Below are 23,929 nucleotides of genomic sequence, written 5' to 3' on the forward strand. Positions count from 1 at the left end.
GAGATTGACCTGTGCCTAATACCTGCCATTGGTGAAATTTAGGAGACTCCTTCTGTGATATATTTGATTTCTTGAATTGGCTGACTCTCCACTAATATTTAGAGAGTGGAGATACACAAAAAAAAGTAGGTATAGCACTTAGTGAGAATGAATGCCAAGAAATAAGATGGGGAAAAGCAGCCCTTTATTTCTAATACTGGCTCAGGTTGTACTCTGCTTTAACATGGATGGCCTGGGGTGGGAGAGCTGGGAAGGATAAGGGATTCAAGCTTAGTTTATCCAGGGTAGCTCTGTTATCTGACTTTGAACCATTATTTTATCTTAGCTGTATTTGAGTGTATGGGATGCTGACTTCTGTGTTTTGTGTTACTGTGTCGTAGTTTGAATAGCATTAGTCCCTCTGAAGTAAAAAGATCAAGTGTCAAGAGCACTGGGTCCGAAGGAAGTGCCTCACTCAACTGCTCCATACTCACTGTGGACTTCAAAAGTTTTAAAGCCACCTGGACTGAGGTGGTGCAGCAGAACAGGGAGAAATGGAAAGCACAAGCCACCAAAGGTAACAGCCAGGCTTCTTAGTGAAAGAATAAAATTCTGTTGACCTCTTTTTCCTCAAACTCACCTTCAGCCTAACCATTCTCAAACAGTTAGTTTGAAAGAATCCACCTATTGAGTTCAAAAACCCCCTCTGAATTCAGAAAGATAGGAACATTGTGATTCGTCTGTGCCTTATATTCTTCTTATGCTGTGTAAGTGTACATGACAAAAAGAATGTGAACAATGGGAAGAGAAAAAAATTTAAAGGGAATTCCTCTAAAGTCACAGATCAGACTCAGTGGGTGCAAAAATAGTTGGAATGGTATTTGTAAATATAGATTTATCTATATTTATAGATAAATATAGATAAACATAAATTATATATAGATAAAAATAGATAAATATATTTACATATTTATTCATCGATCAGGTTAAAAGGGGGTGGTACTTTTAGAATGGATGGTAGTTGGGGGATAGTTCAGAGGAGAAGGACAGAATATTCTCTATTCAGAGCTGGTTCATATTTCTGGTGATAACTTGGAAAATTAATTTAGGAAGTAAGCTGAAACTGTGTGTGATGTCATCAGTCTGGGGAGGACTGCTAACATTTCAGAAGAATATGAGGGCTGTATTGGTTGAAGGTTGACCAGGGTTCAATACTGCCATGAAACTGAAAAACATCCTGACCAACATTCCACCACCACTGAAAAAAACCAACAAAGCAAAGCAACACTCCCCCCATACACATACCAAAAAACTCCTCAAAAGACTTTGCTTCTAAGACCCCTTTGGCATTCTTCTCATCTTCTCAGCAGTGACAAGGCCCTCAGTGTTATTCTGTGTCCAGTTTTGGCCACTGCAGTTGAAAAAACATATGAACCAGTTGTAGACAATGCAGAGTACAGCAATGAAAATTATGCTAACTTGTTTATAGCTAAGAAAGTGTATAGCTGAAAGCAGTTTTTAAAAGACTACTGCAGCTGCAAAATAAGGAAACTACTTTTTATTCCAATATCCTGGACCATTAAGAGGAGAAACAAGTGGAAGGTTATTATAGACATTATTATAATGTCTAATAAGTTAGACATTAGCAAATCTCTATTATTGGAGTTCTTTTGGAAATACTGAGAGCCATCTTTTAAGAATTATTTAGGTATCATTTTCCCTCAACTCCAGGATATGAATGACTGTGCAATCCTAGAGCCATTAAGAGATTTAGACCAGATTTGGAGCAAAAAAAAGAAGGAATATGTCACTGTTTTTTCTTTTCTCCATGAAACTGTGATAAAATTTATTCTCTGTTCTGAATGGTTGTTGCTCAATCCCTTATTTAATGGAGTTGGTTTATTTCATATAAATGGAAGGAGTTTGATTTGTAATATGACTGTGACTTTAGGGATTTGGCACAGTTCTCCAAAGTGCCAGAGTGGATTTTTCCTCTCCAGCTGAAAGACCTGTCTAAAGATTCAGGAAATCATGCATTATTGAAAACAAGTTCTCCTTTGTGATTAAAACTTGCCATTAAGGAAAAACACTTTATAGGCATTCCATGAATATGAAAACAAAAGCATAATTCAAAATCTGTTTCCCAGGGAATTTTTTTTTTGGTTGGTTGGTTTTGGTGCTTTTTTGTGTGTGGTTTTTTTTTTCCTGGTGTGTGTTTTGGGGGGTTTTTTTGCTTGTTTTTGTTTTGTTGTAGGTTTTTTTTGGTTGGTTTTGTTTGGTTTTTTGTTTTATTTAATATCTAACAGCTCCCTATGGACCAAATTAAAGCTAACCAACAACGCAAAGCATGTAACTTGTTCAGTGTCTTGCGATATAAAAGTGATGAGTGAATGAAGTTACAATACAGGTAAATAGTTTTAAGAATTTAATTTCACCATGTACCATATATATTTTCTTGACTAAGCATAAACTGTATAAAAATCCTATGTGCAAGACAGACCTGTGAGGGACTTTTACATAATTTCTGGGTTTCTAGGTACGTTTAGCAGTACAAGCATGCATATTTTTTTAATCCTGAAAGAGTTATACAAACATACAGCCCAGCATATCTTTGTATGGGCTAAAGACTAACTGGTTTTGGACTCCAGACCACTTGCATCAGTATCTTTGCTGAGCTGCTATTTTCTCTTGACTTGCAGCAAGCTTCTGCATCACCCTCCTTGCCTCTCGTGTAGCAAGGCCTACCACACATCCGGGGCTTAAATTGCTGACCCCTGACAAACTGGTGTCTTGCAGTCAAGATGCATTGCCAATAAAAAGTTATTATTAAGAGAATACAGAAACACTTACTGTTTGTTGACAGCAAATAGTAATTGGGGATCAAAAAGGAAGGAACCTATTAGCGCTATTTTTGTAGCTAATACTATAATAAATTATTTCTTAAATACTGTATTCCCTTTGGTAATGGCATTGTCCCTAGAAGCCTCAGTGAGCTGTTTTTACCCTGAGTATGATATTTATAAAAAATTTCTCATACTGTGTGAGAAAATTGAGATCATTACCGATTGGGGTTTTTTTGCCTAAATGGTCATCATTAAAGAGCAACAAGCAAAAGAACTGACAAAAAACAAACACTCCAATGTACAAAGCACCATTCAGATGAAGTATTTTCTGACACTACTTTTTACAAGAGACACTTATCCAATGGTGTTGTAGCAGGCCCAATTCTCCTGAGATAAAGTTCTGTCCTGTGGTTCAGGTGCAGAATAAATTTTGGGTTTTTTTTGATCTCCAAATGAGAGGAATCCTTCTGTATGCCATGAAACCCTGAGAATAGCTCAGTTGTTTAGAGCATGAGCTTGACCTCTGTATGGCTCATTCACGTACGAGTTGCATTCTATGGATCCCTTTAAACTCAGAATATTCTGTGAAATCTGTGAGACATCCCTACAGCCTTCAGTAGCTAGTATCTCTTTTTGCCATTTAAGAATTTTGAGTTCACCTTTTCAAGGTGAGCTTTAAATGGGGAGAAAAGGTCATACGCATAAAATACATTTAGGACAACCAAGGTTGTCCCCTGAAAACCAGTTGTTTTCAGAATATTTTGTTAAATGTTCTCTTACGTTCTTTTTCCATTGTCAGATCAGTCCCTATATTTATCTAAGTAAATTTGTTTGCATGTGAAAAGCTGAAGTAGATATAGATACCTGAGTTGTTCCTGTCAAATTGACTGACAGTTGTGACTTCTTTCCTTGCTTGTCTTTTCTCTTTTGCTGAGGATGCAGAAGAAAAAGCTAAGAGAGAAGCAGAGGAAAATGCTTATCAGGGAACAGATGAAAGAGATGAACAGGATGAGAAACCAGGTGAAGATGTCACAGAAGCAAAGACAAAAAAGAGCAAAGAACCAAATCCTGGGGAAAGCAAAAAGACAGATTCCAGTAAGAATCCTGTAAATGGCACTTGGCAAAGTGGTATGAGCAAACACGAAGCCTATCAAGGGAAAAACGCAACTAGGACAGATAAGAAAATGGATCCTCATCATACTGTGGGAGAAGAGAAACAGCATGTCCAGAATGGTGAGTTGTCTTCTTCCACTGAAACATAAATCCAGCCCTAAAACCAGTAATTCACTTTAGTGATGGGGGAACCTGATGTCCTGAAAAAGCATTCCTGGGCCCAGAGTCTCTTCCTGAACATAGGCATTTTTCAGCTACATATGGGAATCAGAAACTAAATTAAATTCCAAGTAGTGTTCTTCTGTAGATGGGGTTCACCATCCCTGCTTGGAAAAAAGGAAATATTATTTTTTTTATGGAACTGAAGTAGCCTCTTATGATACAGAGCATGAAACAAATAACCTTCAATGAACATTGTCATTGCTTGAGTAACTGACAGGAGAAGCCAAAGTTGGCTTCTAAACTCATTTTAAAGCCAATTAAATGCATCTTTGATTTGAGCCTTAGATCAAAATATGTTTTGGAACAGAGAATTTTTCTCCACTGTTTTTTTAGGATTTATTTTATCTATCCTTCCTTTGTTCAGTTTATTTTTTTATAAGGACAATCACTAGCCTTTATTTTTTGAGGGCGTTTTGACAGAAATTTTATTCCAGTTTTTTTAACTTGCTGTGGAACTGCGTTAAAATATGAATCTCATTCTGCACCCAAAAGAAGGTGGAAAAAATGTTTGAAAATTCAGTTAAACATTAAAAAAACTGATTAAACCCAACAGAAGAGATCACTTGTCTCTTGGCTCTTTCCTGCACTGCTCCTGCTGCCTGGAGCGAGTATCAAAAAAATAGCATTACAGTCATGTCTTGTCACAAACTTGGCTAGTATCATACAGTCCAAAAGCAGCAGAAAAACCACTTAGAAGCCTCCTTTTAGAAAAAGACTGAATGGGCATTTAGGCTTTGACAGCCCAGACTCGAGCAGTGAGTTTAGAGGCAGGAGATGCAGAAATTCTGTTTAAAACATTCCTGATATTATTCTTAGGGTTCCTGGCCTTTCCCAGTTATTTCTTTGTAATCAGGGTTTTTTTAAGATTGGAAGGGCTATGGGATGAAAGCTGTAATTCTCTCTAATGTATGGGGTTTTTCTTCAGACAGTATTACATGTGTGAACATGAATGGGCCTCTCAGGAAGACAAAAAGATCAGGGACATATGAAATGCAAGTTAGACTGCACCAGACTTTCCTTTGGCAATCTTTTGCTTTGCATGCTTCTAGCAATATGGGAACTAAATGTGCTCTAGTGATTTTGCTAATACTTTTTTCGACCATGTCTCTGCTGCAGGTGTCAAAAGTGCTCTGAAAGGAATTATAATGATTGCTAAAAATTAGTATCTTCCTCAGGGAAAGAAATTCTTCTCCTTTATTTTTGGGATAAGGCCTTTATGAAGAGCAATCACTGCAGAGTCTCTGGGGATTGATGAAATCTCAACATTCACATGTCTAGATTTAACACAGCTTCCTTTATGCCTATATAATCTAATATATCTAATGTATTCTTCTGATTATTTCTCTGCCCCTGTAGTCCCTTTCAAAAAGATCATTACGATCATTATTCTGCTCTGTTGCTGGCAGTATGACAGGGTAGATAGTACATTACTTAAAAGTCCCCTTTTCATAATATTCACTGGAAGTTCAGAAATTGTGTTATCAGGTGAGTTTAAAGTCTCTCTGTCATACTCTGCCCTGTGCTTTCTCTGAGAGATCAAATTCTGAAACAGTGCATGTGTAAGCATTCAGGATTTTTTCATGCACACACTTAGGGTCAAGCAACTTGTTCATGCAATGGTCAAAAAGGCTTTGTTAGCTCATCATTACCATCAGCTGTATGATGGTGGAGGAAATGCAAGAATACTTTTGTGTTTTGCTTTCTGCATATTAGTTTCAGTTGAAGACTATGCCCTTTTTTTTTAAGACCACCTTAATCAAACAGACAACTAAACTCTGTTGGATTTGCTTATAAGCTCTCTATACAAGGACCCCAAGTCAGTGGCAGTGTGATCAGCTGAGGAGGGTGCTGCTTGTCCTGTATCATCTTGCGTTCATTTTTTTTTTCACCTACACAGTGAGCTTAGGAAGATAAACATGAAAAATTCTGAATAAAAACTGAACAGAACATGCTTTCGTTCCATCTTATTAAATATTTTAGGGTTTGAAAACCATTCCTCTTTTATACCATGATGAAACTTAATTGGAGAGAGCGATTGATCCAGTACCTTCCAAGAATAATAAATATACTAGTGGTTAAGGCACATTGTGGAAGAGGGAGATCTCATTTCTCTACAATTTTTCTTTATTTGAGCTGTTCCAAAAATAAATATCCACAGCTCATGAGTATTTGGAAGGCAGATAATATCCTCTTTAACACTTAATACCTTTAATCTTGATCCAAAGGCTGGGAAGTAGTTATAGTACCAAAAATAGTAATACAAATGGAATAAGCATCACTGTAATACAGCCTCACATGTAAAAAATTTTGAAGTGAGACTTTAACAGCTTTTTGTGTTGAGGCGTGCATCACAAAAGGAAAAAGACCCTTCTTGCTGTTTCGATACTGCAGCTGAAATAGCTCTGTTCTGCTACAGCTTTCCATTTAAGTTTTTATTTGATCTAGCATTCAACATTCTCATTCAATGAAGGGATGGTCTGGTAAGGTCTGATGTGCTTTGCTGTACAGCTAATAGAGGACCAAAAAAAGAGTCACTCTTGGTTGACATTCCTAGCTTCATAAAATACACCCTACCTTAAGTTGCTATTTGCATTCTGCATGAAGCATTGCTCTGCCGAAGGCCTTGATTTTTTTGTTTGCTACATAGACTCTGAAGGCAATGATCAATGCTAGGATGATTGTTTCCTGATACCAACACAAACAAATCATGGATAAAAGGAATCTGGTAAGAGAAAATAAGGCAAAATTACATAGGTGTGTTAGGGTATTTAAGATGGTTCTTTAAAACAGACACATATGATGAAGCCTTTCAGATTCTTATTTCTTTGGAAAGCATGAATGTTTCCAACTCTGAAATGAAGCTTATGGTCAAGTTTTTAATGGCCAACATACAGTCAGAGGCATTGTGAGTTTGCATATATACCTTTAAAAGGTTTTGATAATTAGAAGAAATTTATAAGTAGATTTTAAAATTTGCTTATTTGTAGGAGTTGGATACATTTTTTCTGGTGCTTTGTTCTATGGAAATATGTTAATTAAGTTCTTTTTGAACTCAGACCTTTCCTCCTAAGGAACAACATCTCCTTTGGTGTTGTAATTTCATTGGGTTACAAGCATTAAAATGCACTCTGCATGCATTAAAATACTTATAGTGTTTCTTATTGCTTCTTTCTAGGTGAATTAAAGGAAGACAACAAATTGGACAGAAAAGATAAGTGTAGTGTGAGGGATGAATCAAAGAAAACAGATGGTAAGGACAACATTTTATTGCATTTTTGACACCCATTTTTATATGCAATCTATTGTTTCCTGAACATCTTCAGTTTGTTCTAAAACCAAAAAAATTGTGTGGTAACCAGAAACAAACTTAACAGAAACAGTCATTAGATTTGAAAAACACCATTGAAGCATTATGAGGGAAAATCATTCCTTTCACATAATGCTTAGCACTACTAAATTCTGCTGGTAAGCCTTATCCATCAAATTTTGTGCAGAGGCAGAGCCTGAAAGAAAAATCCTGGACTATTAGAGTTGCTTATATAGGAAATGCAGATTTGTGAGATTCTATCCTTCTGACTTTGTTCTGGCCATATTCTTCTTCTGTCTGTAAGAACAGGATACATTGGACACGAAGAAAGTAGACTGACAAAAAATGCTGCACAAGAGGTTCTGTTAAGGATGTGTTTGAAAAGGGAGACTGCTGAAACATTTTTAAACCATAGCAATCCCAAGCCATAGGCTGGTGTCATGAGCATCTGGGAATAATTTCAAGTGAGTCTGAGCCTACTGTAGAGGTCCACAGACATTTTAGCAACCTCAGCAGTTTGGAAAAACATCTCAAAGTTCTGCAGTGTGTTTATACTTTTGCACTTCCTCACCTGTGTACCACAGGCCCATGAGATGGTATCTGAACCCACATCGCTTCAAAGACTATTGCTGAATTATTAGGTAGCAAAATAAATGTGAACAAATTTTTCTAGCATTTTCTTTGTGCATGTATCAGTGAAATTCACTGAAATGTAACTATTCCTAAATAAATATAATACAGTGCTTTGTTTTGATGGTTGAAGCCATCTAAATTATTTAAATTCCTACTGCCCTAGCAAAGTGGTAAGTAGGAAGAAAATATATCACCTCAACTAAACACATAGAAAATTTCATCTAGAAGCATGTATTAATTTCAGACACATAATCATGTACTTTTTCTTAAGAGGCCCCTTATAGTAATTGTTTAGAAAAAATCAGTTCTTTTAAGAGGTCATGTTACTTATATACTTGAGTTAAATGTCTGTCAGGAAAAAGAGTCTTGAACACCAATCACAGCTCTTACTGCAGTCATGCAGAAACTAAGTCTAAATACTGAAATACCATGGGACGCTTCAGATTTTCAGGAGTATGTGCAGTTCTGTATGTAACTATCAAGACTCCAGAAAGATTAAGGGGCAGAATGACTGCTTTGCCTACTCTGATGGGTGGTGGCTGAGCAGCAGTTGTGTGGGAAGGGTGCTTCCTTGCAGGACCAGAAAACACTGGGGCTTTTTTAGGAGGACTCAAGAGCACCAGCTCAGCCAAGAGAGTAGACCCATGACTCTCTAACTTTGAGGAAAAAGTTACATTTGAAGGCCTTCACTCTCAAGGTCTTAGAAAGATTAGGGCCACATATTTATTTATTTATTTGGGCTTGAGGACCAAGAAATGAATGCGTCCTAGTAACTTAAGATTGAAGACTGAGGATGTGAATTTGGTATTTGCAAGTTGCTTATCTTTGGTGTTATTTATATTTGTTATCTATTGTCCTGTAGGAAATAGCTAAGTTAATCTCTTTAGGGAAAAGACTGGTACCATGGGACCAATTGATTACAATGAATAAGCAATTCTAACCATGCAAAAACAATTTCTAGGCAGACTGCTTCTAATTCAGACAGTGTAGAGGCAGATTATAGCTAATTATCTAATTGATAAAAATCAGAAAAAATACTGTGAATTATGCACCTTAGAAAGAAAAACACTGGAATGGCACTTCTGCTTTGCCAAATACTGCACAACCTGTTCTATTCATTACCCACTCCACAGCAAACATCCTTACCAGCCATGTGAGGGGTGTGGAGAAAGGCACATTATCCATGGATAATACATAGCTATTGGCAGACTACTAAAATTTTTACTTGAACATATGCTTTCTCTTGTGCCAGTGCATGGTCTTTCACATGTCATATGCTGGAAAAAAGATTAAAGAATTAGAAAGATTGAGATTATGGCTTTAATGTGCTCACCACGTGTAATTTGCTGGTGGGTGAAACTCAGCCAGGACTTTTTTCAGGGCCAAGGGTACTTGGGTTTTAAAACCTCTGTTCTGTTCTTGAGTTTTACAACCTCTGTTCAGTGTGTAGCTGGGGAGTATTTGTATTAAACAGGCCCATTTGTGTATGTTTAAAATAAGACCTTTAGCTTTCTCACCACTACCCTTTTGCATCAGCTGAAATCCTGAACCCAACTGACAACACTCTGTCCTACTGCACAGGCATTCTGCACCCAGAAAAGAAAGCTGCAGACAGTATTTTGCATAAATCTTTGTAGGATATGTATCCAAGTTGCTTTTTAAATTATATACAAAGGAAGCTATTGTAATATCTACTTATAGGCATATATACATGCCAAAATAATTCTAATATGCTTGTCCTTCTACTATATGGGGAACCTAGTGACTAGTCTTCTTCTCATTATTTTCTAATAAAACTAACAGCAAATGAAAAAAATTATTCTTCCCCATTACAGACTTGATATAAGGAAGAATTTTTTTACAGTAATGGTGGCAAACCACTGGAACATTATGTCCATTGAGGTGGTAGAAATCTCATTCCTGAAAACATTCAAGGTCAGGTTGAACAGGGCTCTGAGCAACCTGATCTAGTTGTAGATGTCCCTGCTCATCATTGTGGTGTTGGGCTATATGGCGTTTAAAGGTCTCTTTTCAAAAACTATTCTCATCGTATGATCCTATGATTAATGCTTTCACAGGTAATTTCTACCACATCCTCATTTTTTTTTTCTCACTAGGAAAAGATTCTGCAATGTTAATGCAAAGTTTTCAGTATATCTTCTTCTTTTGGGGAAAACACAGTCAATTCAATCAAATATTACTCTGTCAGTTTCCAACTGTAGATAAATATAAAGTTCCCTTTTTGAGTGTTTGTCCTAGGAAGTTAGTACTCTAGTGGTAATGTGCATGTTTTAGCACAGAAATACACAGGATTGTTTGCATCTTCAACAGCTAGTACATACAGTGAAAGCCTAATGTGCTGTGGCTATGTGATGAGCAGTACTGCCACCTCATGTTCAAATCAAAAGGTGTGTTTTGACAGATCTGCTTCAGTACTGCATTCTTCTATGCAGTACAACACACTAGAATAGAATGTAGTCACTACAATATAATGTAATATAATACTACATGTCAGCTTTTAAATATATGGACTATATTTCAGAGATTGAGGTTTTAGCTTTCTTTATTTTGATTTTTTTTTAAGATATAATTTTGCTTATCAGTAGTTAAATCTTTTCCCTTGAATTCTGTACATTGCCCATGCCAACATGTAGAACTACCTTTCAGTGTTTATTTTTCTTGATCAGGAAGTGAAAATTTTCCTGATTGTTAAGTTAAAGCCTTAATTTCTTTCTGTCCCAGTTGTCCCAAAAATAAAGTGGCAGAGTAGCTGGCACAGAATGTTATCTGACAATGCCTTTGGTATAGTAACATGGTGGTGAGAAGACACCATGATATCTATGATATCTACAATGATTCAGAGAGTTGACAGGATTCTTCCCAGCTTCATTCATCAAAACTTCTCAGCCATTAAATATTGACTGTCTTTGCAGCCTTCTGCAAGATACAATTCTTGCATGTGTCAATCTAGCCAAGACCACTCCATGGCAATGAGCACTAAGGAGATGTCTGATGAAATCCTGCTTATGTAATATTCATGATTCTGATGTTGTTTTAAAACAGGTTACTCAAACATATAAATAAAGAGCATTTGTCTGTGTCTCCTTGAGAGAGGTAAAAAGGTAACTTACAGGTCATATAAATAATGATGCCATTTCTAATCTCCTTTGAAAGATAAACTGATCTCTCCATTATTGTCAGAAGCAAAAAATCCATTTCAATTTATAAGGAAAAGACATTACATTTTTCCTTATTGCTTGATAGTGCTCTGCATAGTATGTGTCATAATCCAGCAGCACAGGCAAATTGGAATGACTGTAGTCTCAGTCTACTTACTAAAGACATTTTCCTTCCTTTTCTCACTTCTTTTTTATGGCCTGTTACCTGAATTACATTAACAGCTATGGCCTCAAGTTACAAATCAGAAAGACTTGTTAGCTTCTAGAAAAACTTGTTTGAAACATGAAGGCATTTTAGAATTTGACATATTTCACTGTAATCTATCTCTGCTGAGCAATTGGTCCATAGTATTGCAGTATAGGATAACTGGGAGGGTGGAATAGTTTCTGTGCTTTTTAAAATAATTTTGTGCTTTTTTGAAAGAAACCATTTTTCTAATTCAGCAAGTGGCACCTGAAGCAAGCTGGAATTTGCATAGAAGAATGCATTCTGAAGAAGGTTTGGAATAGTCAGGTGCATGGTGAAAAAAAATCATCACTGGAGACTGCTTAACTAGGGTTTTTTGAAAAGCTATCTGTATGGGGAACATTTTTCCATGTTATGTCTGGTCCTGTAGATATATTTCTGCTCAGAGATGACATATAGTTGCATTGTTCCTCAGGGATAACATTCATGGTCCTAGAAACATGAAGCAATGTGTAAGTTATACAGTGCATTGCAGAAATTGTTCCTTGATTTTGTACCATCAATTAATTTATTGCACCAGTCAGGGAATACAGCTGTGATATTGCTTCTCTTACAGTCTTTAGCCCATTTAGGAAAATTTGCCTGTGCAATGATGCATAGAAATTTTCCACTTCAGCAAGAGGAAAGTCCTCGCTGCCAGCTGCAAGAATTATGTTTGGTACAGTGACAATCAGGCTTCTTTTTCCTGATGCAACACTTAGTCCTGAAAGAGAAACAAGATCCTGTCTACTCATGAGAAGAAAGAAGAATCTGAAATGGCTCTTCAAAAGACATTGTTGACATTTAGATTGCATCTTCAACAACTCACAGAACAGCTAACTTCCAATTCGAGCACACCAGCTACAATAACCATATAGGAGGACTCTTATAAAGTGTGGCATCCCATCCCAAAAAAGCAACATGCAGCTACCCAGATACTCATGACTGAAAAGTGTAATCTTTATTACGTATAATAATTAACTGATCCATCACTAGGCTATTAATTATTTTCTCTCCTTCTAAACCACTTCTTTCCTTTTCTTAACTTCAAAACCTGGTACTTACAAGCAATAACAAATGTAGAAGAAATTCAACAACTGTTATCAGTTGAAAAGTGGTTTTTTTGGAGTCAGGCTAAAGTGTTTAGGAGTTTAAGTCTAATTAAAAACAAGTGATTGTCAAAAACTGAAGACATATTGAAAAAATCCAAAGGAGAATTTTTGCTTTGAAATGGCATTTCACATTTTTATCCACCATTAAGTAAATGGTAAACAAAAAAATTTTTATTTTAGCTAGATGTAAAGCTCAGCTTGATCTTTTGATTTTCTGTCTATCCACTCCACTACCCTACCCAAACCCCAATCTCCAACAGACATTTTGTCATGCAAAAATACACCAAATCCTTCTGTCTGACCCAGAGCTAGGCATTATCCTAATTTTTTGTTTTGGTCACTCAGCCAAAGAAGCCCAGTGCTTATTATGACATTCTAATTCACATATGTGGCTGGAAACTTTGCTGGCTTTGATTATCCTTCTTCCTGTGGAAGGTTCTGTGATTTGCATGGTAAGGTTTTGGTAGTGGGACTGGCTGGAGGGGTGGCTTTTCTTCTAGCTTCTTTCTGCTAGAACCTTCCCTCATGTGCGACAGAGCCACTCCCAGCCAGCTCCAAGACGCACCCACCCACCAAGGACAAGCCCATCAGCAGTGTATGAGAAGGCCTCCCATGAGGAGGAAAGAGCAGCAGAGACAATGTTTGAAGAATTGACTCTAACCCCCATTCTCTATCCTCCTGTTTCCTGTGGAGGAATAGGTAGAGAATCAGGAATATAGTTAAGCCCAGGAAGGAGGGAGAGGTGGGAGAAAGATGTTTTAAGATTTGGTTTTACTTCACATTAGCCTCCTGTGATTTTATTAATAAATTAAATAAATTTTCCCAAGTCAACTATGTTTTACCTGTGACAGTAACTGGTTAATGATCTCTCCCTGGCCTTATCTCAAAACATGATCCTTTCCTCGTATATTCTCTCCACACGTCGAGCTTAGGAGTGATAGAGCAACACCTTGTGTCTAGCCAAGGTCAACCCATGACACAACTCATTCCCCTTGCTCCTTGAAAAGGACTGAGGTTCTTGTTTCCATCCACAATGGAATATCTCTTTATGAAAACAATTATCTAGCTTTTACCCCAAACATATGCAGAAGTTTGATTAATGTTTGACTATCAAATATAGAATAAGATTTTGCACCTAATTTTCTAGGTGGCTTTACCTAGTAAGTATCTAATTTCTTTCATACATGCTTTATTCAGGAAACTCAGTAATTACTTTGTGTAACCAAACCTTTGCCAGTGTATTCATTATATTTTTATCTGCTTTTATATATTTCCATAATATGCTGGGAGTCAAATAACATATATTAAACCAAAACTGATCTCATTCATCACTGATGTTATCCCAGGTCAAGCGGAATGCAAACTGTCAAGCCAACATAAAACTCAACATCAGTGTGAAAAGAACTAGAAATTTTTAGCTTCATGAATGATTTAGGCACAATTATGTGCCAAAGCTCCAAAACCAGGATACCTTCTATGCTAATGCTATTTCTCATCATAGAAAAATTGATGTTATGCACTTGAGTTATGTGCTAAATTGGAGTGATGTTATTTAAATTCCCATACTAAACAAATATTCATAACTTTTTCCCAAGAGCATTTATTCTTGTGTTCCCTTGCTTTAAAGAGAATGCAAGCACCTTCAAAAAGCATTTTGCTTTCTTTGAAAAAATAATCACTCCAAAATTTCTCAATCATTAGACATACCAATAACAGAGATTGATTACCTTATGATGCATATTTCTTCTTTATTTCATTGATCTTCTGAACTTTGCTTCTTAGGCCTCATACATCTCTCAGGCAATTTAAGAAAGAAAATACCATACTATACAGAATTTATTTCTTCATGGTCATAATTATCTTTGAAAAGGCTTTCAAGTGGCTTTAGTAAGAGACAGGATCATCCAATGCTGAAAACTGAGTACTTAGATTTCAACATCTTTGTTTTATTTTGAGCACTAGAAATAGCTTCAATGATCCTTTTCAGGTGGAAAATCTGCAGATTATGACTTTAGCACTCAGGGAGACAAGAAATACCCAGGTTTGGGGGGAAAAGCTTACAAAAAAGAAAATTCACTCCTTTACATCCTGTAAAATGCTGAGTGAGTCCACAAAGGAATTAAAACGAATTAAAAGTGGCAGATTTGGTAATCTGTCTCAGCAACTGCAAATACTTCTGTCATTTGTGGTGGGAAAGACTGGATTAAAGATTATGTGAGAGCTAGGGATTCTGTCATCTCAAAAGCACTATGGATACCCCTTCTTCACTTTTTTGGTTTGACCATCAGGGTCCTGCCTCCAGCTGATGTCCTCCGTGGCTAGGGCGAGGGGCAAAAAGGGTCTCAGCATCTCAGCAGGCTCTGGATTCTGTTCCTCACATCCAGACATCACTTTGATCTTATAATTCTGTGTTGGCTCATTGTTTTTATGGGTTTTTGGTGAGGGAATCCCTCCCGTTGCATGCTGAATCCGATGTCATTTGCATGCCAACTCACTGTCTTTTCCTCTTCACCGTCTGGGTGCCATCTTCCAGGAAGCAGCAGGCTGATGCCCAGCTAAGACACCTGGCCAGCAGCTACCCTTGCGGGACACGGCGACCCGGGCCGGTCCCTGTGGAGCGCCCCGGCATGGCCAGGACCTGCGCTTGAGGGGGGGGTGCCCCGCCACTCCCCGGGGCAGGTCCACACCCGGGGGCACCACCCACAGGGCTCCCCTGGCCCTGCCGGGACCAGCGCTTGGGGGGGGCCCCGCCGGTCCCCGGTCACCTCCGGCAGGGGCGGGGCTGCACTGAACGGTGGCGGGGGTGGGGGGGGGCACCACTTCTGGGCAGGCAGGCAGTGGCAGGCTGGCTTGGGGCACTATTAAGAACAGGTAATTAAAGGGAAATTGTTAACAGGAGATTACAACATGAAATTATTAACAATAAATCATTAGAACTCCAACTTGGCAGCAATTGGTTTAACTTGTGAACTCTGCAACCTTTTTAAAAAAACAGGCATCTTTTCTACTCATAACAGCAGAGACAACCACCAGGTGGCAAACAAAGTGTAGCAAAAACACCGAAGCTATGGCAGGAGCAGCACGAATCCAGATAGATGAAGGATGTCGAGTTAAAGTGTAGCAAAACCTCCTGAATTAGTGGCAGAAAACAGCAGGGGCAGGGCTACCTTAGGACGAGAGAGAAGGTGGAGGGAGGAGGTTATTTCAGGTTTTCCTTTGGCTCTCGCATCTCCTGTGTGATGTCCTGGGGATATCCGCAGCAGCTGGACACCCTCAAGCAGCCTGGAAGTGCTCCCTCCAGATAGGGGTCGGGTGTCCAGGTTCCGAGCTTCCCTTGAGGCACCCAAGCAGATAGTGGGGGTCTGTCTCAGTGAGGTCAGGTGAAAAGGTCCTTGCTAGCAGAGCCTTACCCACGGTAAGAAGAAGTAATGAAGGACAAAACTCTGCAGTGGCAACAAATCCTTCAGGCAGCAGCAGTCTGGCACCAAAACCACAGCCATCGGCCCTCTGATCTCCAGAGAAAGAGAGAGAGGGCTGAGCCCAGGTCCTCACCCCCAGCCACGGCTCATGGTATCTCTGCACTTCCCAAGAACGCTGAGCTTCCCTGCCACCACACTCACTCCCCCAGCTGCAGCAAGACTAAAGCAAGCCGCATCCCTTCCCTCCCCTTCCCTATCCTGGTCACATCTTTTGTCTCTTAAATACCTGTCATTCCCATCTCTTAGACAACAAATGGGAGAAGTCTCTGAGAGAAAGAAAGAAAAAAAAAGAAACATCCTGACCTTCAACAGTGTCCTAAGCCCTCTCTGAGCAGTACTGTGGTTTTGACAGCTGGAGAAGAAGGGGAGGAAGTAAAAGACAGGCATTTATCTGGAGCAGCAGAGCTGGCTGCTATCAGAAGCAGCGCTGGGAGAGGTCAGCTCTCCACTTCCAGTTGGTGGAACCAATGTTAGTAATTTCGTATCCTAGTTCTCCTAGGATTTTAGAAGCTGTGGGAAACTTAGAGAGAAGAATTCAAACAATTATTATCTCTTTCTGTTACCATTGTTTATAGATATGGTTCTTCAGAGTGTGCTATTCATAGTTCACCAATAGTGTGAGAGAAGATTCCTAAAGGCCAATCAGGTCTTAGGTCCAGCATTGTTTCTATAAGAACTATGTATTTCTAATAATAAAGTGTCTTTTCATGCCTTCTGAGAATGGAGTCTCTGTATCACCTTTGGCTGTCCCCGATACCCCTTCAGTGATAGAACCAGTACCACGTCTGTGAATTATACTTGGTGAGGAGCAGGAGTCAACACAGAACAGATGTTTCTGAGTTAGTTTAAACTCTCACCTCAGTCTAAATGTTTCTGTTCTCCAACTGTGTTGAGAGAACAGATTTTGAAATTTTGATCTGGAGCAGATTTTGAAAGTTTGAATTAGAGGCATAATAAATGCCAACTGTTAAAATGGAAAGCTCTTCTAAGACTTTGTACTCCAAAACATCATTAAGAGAGATTATTTACTGTGCAAATCTCACAGTCAGCTTCCTTGCCGTGCGGGTATGCTCATACACTAAGTAATTCTGTGTGAAGAAAAATATGAACTGCAGTGTATTTTCATTTCAGTTTGTCATGTAGCTTCATAATCCAGCAGGCAAAAGTTAAAAATGCCTTGGTATAAACTGATAGCAGAAATGGACTCACAGTGGGTGCTGGTATCACAACATGAAAAAGTTGTAGAAGTCACTGGCATTCACATTAGCAATCAAAGTGAAGGCCAGTACTCAACCTTGACAATATAAGTTCATCAGAGACACTGAAGGACTGAGATGTGTACTTAGGCAAGTCTATTTCAGATAATGATAATCAATATATGCTAAGTGGACTGCTTAAAGTCTTAGGTGTACAGAGCACTGCATATTCATTCTTTTTCCTATTTCAACTACCTCTGTTGTTACATGCTAGTATTTGCAGCAGAGCTGTTGTATTTAAGTGAGAAAGAGGCTGAATCCATCCAAAGCTAGGGTGGTTGAAGGAAGTTCTATTATATCCAATGGGAAATTTGGCAAGGAAACCAAAACATCTGCTCCACCAAGCAGAAAAATATTTAAAGCAAGATCTATGCTGCTGTGTTCTTAGTGGAGCTGATGATGTAGCTAACAGAAATAAAAACCTATCACAGAATCATAGGAAGTTAAGGGGTTGGAATGAACCTTAAAGATCATCTAGTCCTAACTTCTCCTGCCATGGACAGGGGCACCTACCACTAGACCAGGTTGCTCAAGGCCTTAGCCAATCTGGCTTTGAACACTGGCACAGTTGGGACATCCACTGCATTTCTGCATTGACTCAGTTCTCCACAGGTGGGGAGCTTCCAGAGAATGAAGAAAACTGCATTTTGCCTTGCTTCTTTAACTGGGATGGGAGGTGTTATAGATGTATGGTTAATTCATGCTATAAGTGTATGTGTATGTATAAAATATTACATGAATCCACCACATGCCCTTGACCACTCCGGCTGGGAGCATAGTCCTATTTCTATTCAATCAGTTCCCGGACCACGCTAAAGATAATATCAACTTTAAGAATGAAGCCTTCCTGGGCCATGAACATCTTCCTTGAGATGATTAAGCCTTTCAGGAGAAAGGGTGCCAGGAGCAGATTACATCAGTCATCCCAAAGCACCAGCACCACCCGAGTACATGTGAAAGACAGCAAGACAGCTATACAGATATCGTGGCTTGCCTTTTGCATCTGTATGGACTCGGTTATTCATGTGGAAAAGAACATCCAGGAAGAACCCAGATGGTTGTGGAAGCACTGGGACTGACTTTTGCATCCGTATGTTCTAACTCTACATATGAAGAAACACAAGGGACATTCTGTTATTCAGGCCTCAGGGAAAATATTGGGGATATAAGAGGACTGTATGAGACGGTCGGGGTGAACCTCCAGGGAAACGCTGGCCTCTGTCAGTCGGATCCAGGTTCACCCAGCGCCAAATTCTGGAATTGATGCTGTCTTGGCTGTGGCGGATTTTTGACAATTTGTAATTAATATAAAAAAATCTTAGTCAATTTTTTTAAATTTGGCTGCGGATTCAATCATTTATAACAGGAGGGGTTAAAATTCTTTTAAGTGTGGATGGCGTAGGAAAAAAAGCTTGTGTTAGGTGGTATTTCGAGCTCTGTTTTAGATCCCTGGTGTGATTCAGCAAATCCTTTAGGAAGTTCAGAAATACATACTGCTCAAATATGTCATTTAGTCCACCTGCCCCAAATAATTACCCTTCCTTCTGGGTCAGCCTTTTCTCTTTAAAGTGTGGCTAATTATAAGTGTCACGGGATTGTTATGATCTTTTTAATAACAGTAAATCAGGCTGAATGTTTCAGTTGGGAACCATCACGGAAATGTACTATTGTTGTTATGGCTGTTACTACTGACTATTGTAGATCATGCTGGAGATGTGACAACTCAGCCTAAATAAATCAAATACAATTCTGAAAGCCTAATTCTTTAAAATAGTGTCTTAGAATTGCATCAGTGAGCAAGAGTTGGTAGTAGCAATTTACGGGGGACCATCCTGAAAGGAAAGGTTCCCCTGCCATCTGTGTGGTGGAAGATACCAACTCATTAGTAGATCTGTGCAGCAGATCTGTATACATTCAACACAGACGATGCAGTCCAGCAGTAAAGATCTTTGTTTTGGCAGTCCTTTTTCTCCTTTGCCCAAATACCATTAAAAAAAAAAAAAAGTCAATAGATTATTGAGTGCAAAAGAAATTGGTTTCCTGAAAAGAACCAAAAGATATTTGATGCAGTAATGTCTTCCAAGGCATGCCCAGCCCTACAGGTAAATTCATCTCTTCTTGTGCTGAATGTTCTTGATTGAGAGACTCTTTCAAATGTTCTTTCAAACTCTTCTGATATAAGCATTTTCAGAATTACAGCAGGTACCAGGTGTACTCAGGGAGCCAGTTAGAACAGCCAATATAGAGTAAAATATTCATGTTCCTGTTTGAAGCTTTTTCAGAGCATTTCTAGAGATGGTTGTGAGACGAATTGGATGGACTGTCCTCTTTAATTAGAAACTGTCCATTTTCACCAGAAATAACCACAAATTTTCTTGTCTCGAACTTCTTTCTCAAGGAGATCTGTTTATTATGAAGATGCACTTGTAGTATAACTGCATAGAAAACAGTTATGTTTGTACATTCAGGATAATATTAGTCAAACATAACCTAATTATGAGGCCAAGGGATTATAAATATTTGACAGAGGAGTCAAGCAGATTGTAAAATGTACAACTTTTGTTTTATCTTTGGTGCCTCTCCATACTTAAGGCTGTGTTTTTCACTGAAAGCTCAATGGGAGCAAACAGCTTTTAAAATGTAGCATTCTTTTGTGTTTGGAGCATTTTCTTTTCTTCATTTCAAACCACATGTACGAGGTTCTTGCCTTCATAAGCAAAAAGGTACTGGAAAAGCTGTTGATCAAAGATGATCAAGGAGGCCCACAGCAAAGAAACCTATTAAAATCTCTTGATCCAAGCATGCTGGACTCTGTTATGTGATCTTCTTCATTCCTAAATTTGAATTCTAGCTGGATTAGTCTGATCATAATAGATTTCAATTTGTTCAGGACAGAATTATATTCCCAGTTGTGCCTGTAAGAGGCATGCCTTGGTGTGCCTCACCTTGTACCCTTTCAACAGTTAAGAAAACTTCACTGTTTGAAGAAAATGAGGCTGTCTAAACTGATACCCTTGTTTTACTTTCCCAGATTATCTATCACTTGGACAAAGTGGAGAAAGGCAGCATTTGACACTTTTCTATTTATTTTTCTTTTTTCTTTTTCCAGGTACAGAAGAGTAAAAATATTTTTAAAAAGAGACTGCAAATCTCTTTCATCATTTTATCTGACCTTCTTCATTTCTGTTCTACTCCTGCAAAGACCAGATTCTGGGAAAGGCATTAAACAGTTTTCAAAACACTCCTCCTCTCACTGGCTGCTTCACAGCTAATGACTCTGGTTCAAGGGTGGGGGCCTTGTTTTTTTGGTTAATTTTCTTTGTTTGTTCATGTATGTATGTTTTTTATTGTTCGTTTTTCTGGAAGTTTTCTTGTTAAAAGGTCAAATTGTGATTTCATTATATAAATGGTTCCATTTTTCTGGACAGGTCAAGCAAATAGAAAAAAGTATTCTTCAAAAGCTGGTTTTGCCCTTTGCTATGCCTCAGCTTGTGAAACCAACACTAGAATGATGCAGAAAGATATAAAAGAAAAAAAATCAAGAATTCCTTGATAATAATTAACTTTTTCTTTTCACTGAAAGCCTTTTCCAATTGCTACGAGACAGAATTTGACATTAGTTTTACCCCTACAGAAGATTTTATTAATAAGAACAGTGAATTTGTAGAGCCATTTGACTATTTCTTGGGATTTGATATCTTTTGCACATAATAACAATGATAGAAAAATGTTTTTCTTTCTAAACAGCAGTCAGACACCCTCAAGCCTTGGTTTTGTTCTTTTTTTGAAGTTAGGAAAGGAATAACCAATGAAAGCAATATTCTCTTGAGGCAAATTTTTTTGTCAGACTCCGAGCACATGTATTAATGTATTGTGTGATTTGCCTAACTTGATATTGCAGAAAATTATCTGTTACCCACATTTTTTCATGGCCCACTAGTAGTAGCTGTTTGTCTGACCTGAAGATCTAGGAGTAGAGGACCATCAGGGAATCACATGGATCAGTTCTTACTTTCATCTCAGTTTGATCTTTCATCACTGACTGAATGGACAGTCCAATGAAAAGGAAAAGCTTTGTTGGATAAGGATGGACAGAAAAAAATCAAAATAAGAATGGATGAGGAACATCAAGCACGTTTGTGTTTCTGGCTTGGTATCTTAATAGGAATCCAGTTAATTGTAAGCAATTTTGCCTGTTTGTGTGGAAGTCAAGACATACATATAAATACAATATACATATTCAATACATACAACTGTTTTTGCTGTACAGCTTGCTGTACAGGAGGAGATCTTGATATATGTGTTTTTTAAGGAATCATACTCCTGTCATGTAACTTTTCTATGTAGAGAACATGCAAAATGTTGGCTTAGGAAGGTAAATCTTAGTATTTCCTTTTCATGTTCAAAAGCCCAGAATTTAGCGATCAAAATTTGGGTCTCTGTTCCTTCTTAAACTGTGCATATATAGGGAGGAGCATCCTGTGATACTAGGAAAAATTACAGCAGTAAGCTTAGATTAAATTCATTTTAAAAGTGAACATATTCATACTTAAGAGTGTTTAGTATTTGGGATTTTCATTTTTGAGGCTAGATATACTTTAAGGGGCTCTTTCTACTTCAGTTTGAATTTTTTCAAAGCCAGAGATTTACATTACGTTCATGTTGTGAAAAGGTTGCACTTCAATCACGTGTTATCAGAAAGAAGTATAAAAATAATTCCTGAAGTTTTTGGAACTCTCAATTCCAATTCACTGAACCAGCTCATTTAAATGAAACAGAAGAGGAGATAGTGTTCCCATTAGTGAGTTTGTGGTTCAATAGTAGCTCTGGTGTAAATTTTTGAGGAAACTGAAGGGCTGGGAGGACAGTGGCTCCACCATTTACACTGAGCACATTCCATGTTGTGGCAGGCTGTCGCCTCTTGGCATTTTTTTGACTCCTCTTTTTCCTCCATCAGCATTCAACCCCAATGAGAGTAGTAGAATTTGAATTCCAGCCCTGAGCAGGTTCTTTGATGGCACACTGTTCAAATAACAATAATACTCAACTAAATACCATAGTGATGACAGTCTGTACTTAGTTAGACTTCTCTGTGGAGTCAGGGAAAATATACCCTAACAGAGTGTTTGGTCAGAGATGCAAAATTATTTAGTCAGCATTTTTTGCTACTCTTACCTTTTACAGTGGCTAAAGATGCCTTAGATTAGGCACACTAGAAAAATAACATTTTTTTAAAAAACTATATACTTTTCTTCATCTGTTTCTGATATATACTTTCTTCTTTCTTTCTTTTTCTTTCTTTCTCTTTCTTTCTTTCTTTCTTTCTTTCTTTCTTTCTTTCTTTCTTTCTTTCTTTCTTTCTTTCTTTCTTTCTTTCTTTCTTTCTTTCTTTCTTTCTTTCTTTCTTTCTTTCTTTCTTTCTTTCTTTCTTTCTTTCTTTCTTTTTCCTTCCTTCCTTCCTTCCTTCCTTCCTTCCTTCCTTCCTTCCTTCCTTCCTTCCTTCCTTCCTTCCTTCCTTCCTTCCTTCCTTCCTTCCTTCCTTCCTTCCTTCCTTCCTTCCTTCCTTCCTTCCTTCCTTCCTTCCTTCCTTCCTTCCTTCCTTCCTTCCTTCCTTCCTTCCTTCCTTCCTTCCTTCCTTCCTTCCTTCCTTCCTTCCTTCCTTCCTTCCTTCCTTCCTTCCTTCCTTCCTTCCTTCCTTCCTTCCTTCCTTCCTTCCTTCCTTCCTTCCTTCCGCTAGTCAGTCCTTGTTTATCATGCACTGGCACAAAGGTATGAAATCAGGCTGGAAAACAATTTTCCTTGATTATTAGGGTTATTCACTATTGACAGGAGCTAGTAAAGGAAGTGGTAGATTTTATATCTCTTGGGGCCTGCAAATCAGACTTGCCATCGAAGAAGAGATGCAATAGGAAAAGTGTACTGATCTCAGCACACAGGTGTACAGCAGAATGCTTTTTAATACACAGACAGTCAGAGATAGGCCTAACAGTCTCCTTCTTTTAACTTATTTGTGTAAGCTACGGAGGATATTTAGCATTTTGTGGATTATTTTTTGTTGTTTTAAAAATAAGGGAAAACTATTAGCTGGGAAAATATATAAAGTGAAAGTGAAATCTAGAAATCAAAACCCTACAAAGGCCCGGGGCCAGGTGAAATCTAGAAATCAAAACCCTACAAAGACACAGGGCCAGGTGAAAGCATCTATTATGGGGTTGCCTCCTTACTTTTTCCCCTCACCTTCCTGAAACACTCTGTACCCTTGTGCTGGTGCATCATGAGCATACATGCATACATAACATCTGGGTATTTTTGGACACCTTCTAGTTAAACTAGAGATCAGCCACTGTGCAAATGTGTAAAATAATAATAAAAAATAATTATCAAAGATACATAGATGCTTTCTCTTATTTTATTCCAAAGGAATCAATCAAAAACTGGAAAAGAAATAGGTGTTCATCAGCCAATGGCCTATGTTTATAGCGTGAGAAAGGATTTCTGGTTTTGCGTCTTTACCTAACTTTCCCAGGTGTTTAGCAATTTTGTTTTCAGATGCCTTTCTTTCCCATCCTCAGTAAGACTA

The 23,929-nt window shown here is 38.2% G+C and overlaps 1 protein-coding gene across 1 annotated transcript in view; it reads left to right on the forward strand.

The window, feature by feature from the left end:
* PDE1C (phosphodiesterase 1C) overlaps positions 1-23,929 on the forward strand; it is a gene marked incomplete at both ends in the record, with an annotated part of 210,802 nt that overhangs the window by 175,226 nt on the left and 11,647 nt on the right. Inside the window, 3 exons of the mRNA XM_084213788.1 lie at positions 381-556; positions 3,765-4,055; positions 7,333-7,407. Of these exons, the coding sequence (XP_084069914.1) occupies positions 381-556; positions 3,765-4,055; positions 7,333-7,407 (542 nt within the window). The remainder of the gene's footprint in view (positions 1-380; positions 557-3,764; positions 4,056-7,332; positions 7,408-23,929) is intronic.

This window comes from Fringilla coelebs, assembly GCF_963513975.1.
Source record: "Fringilla coelebs genome assembly, chromosome: 1".
In the NCBI taxonomy this organism is placed as follows: Eukaryota; Metazoa; Chordata; class Aves; order Passeriformes; family Fringillidae; genus Fringilla; species Fringilla coelebs.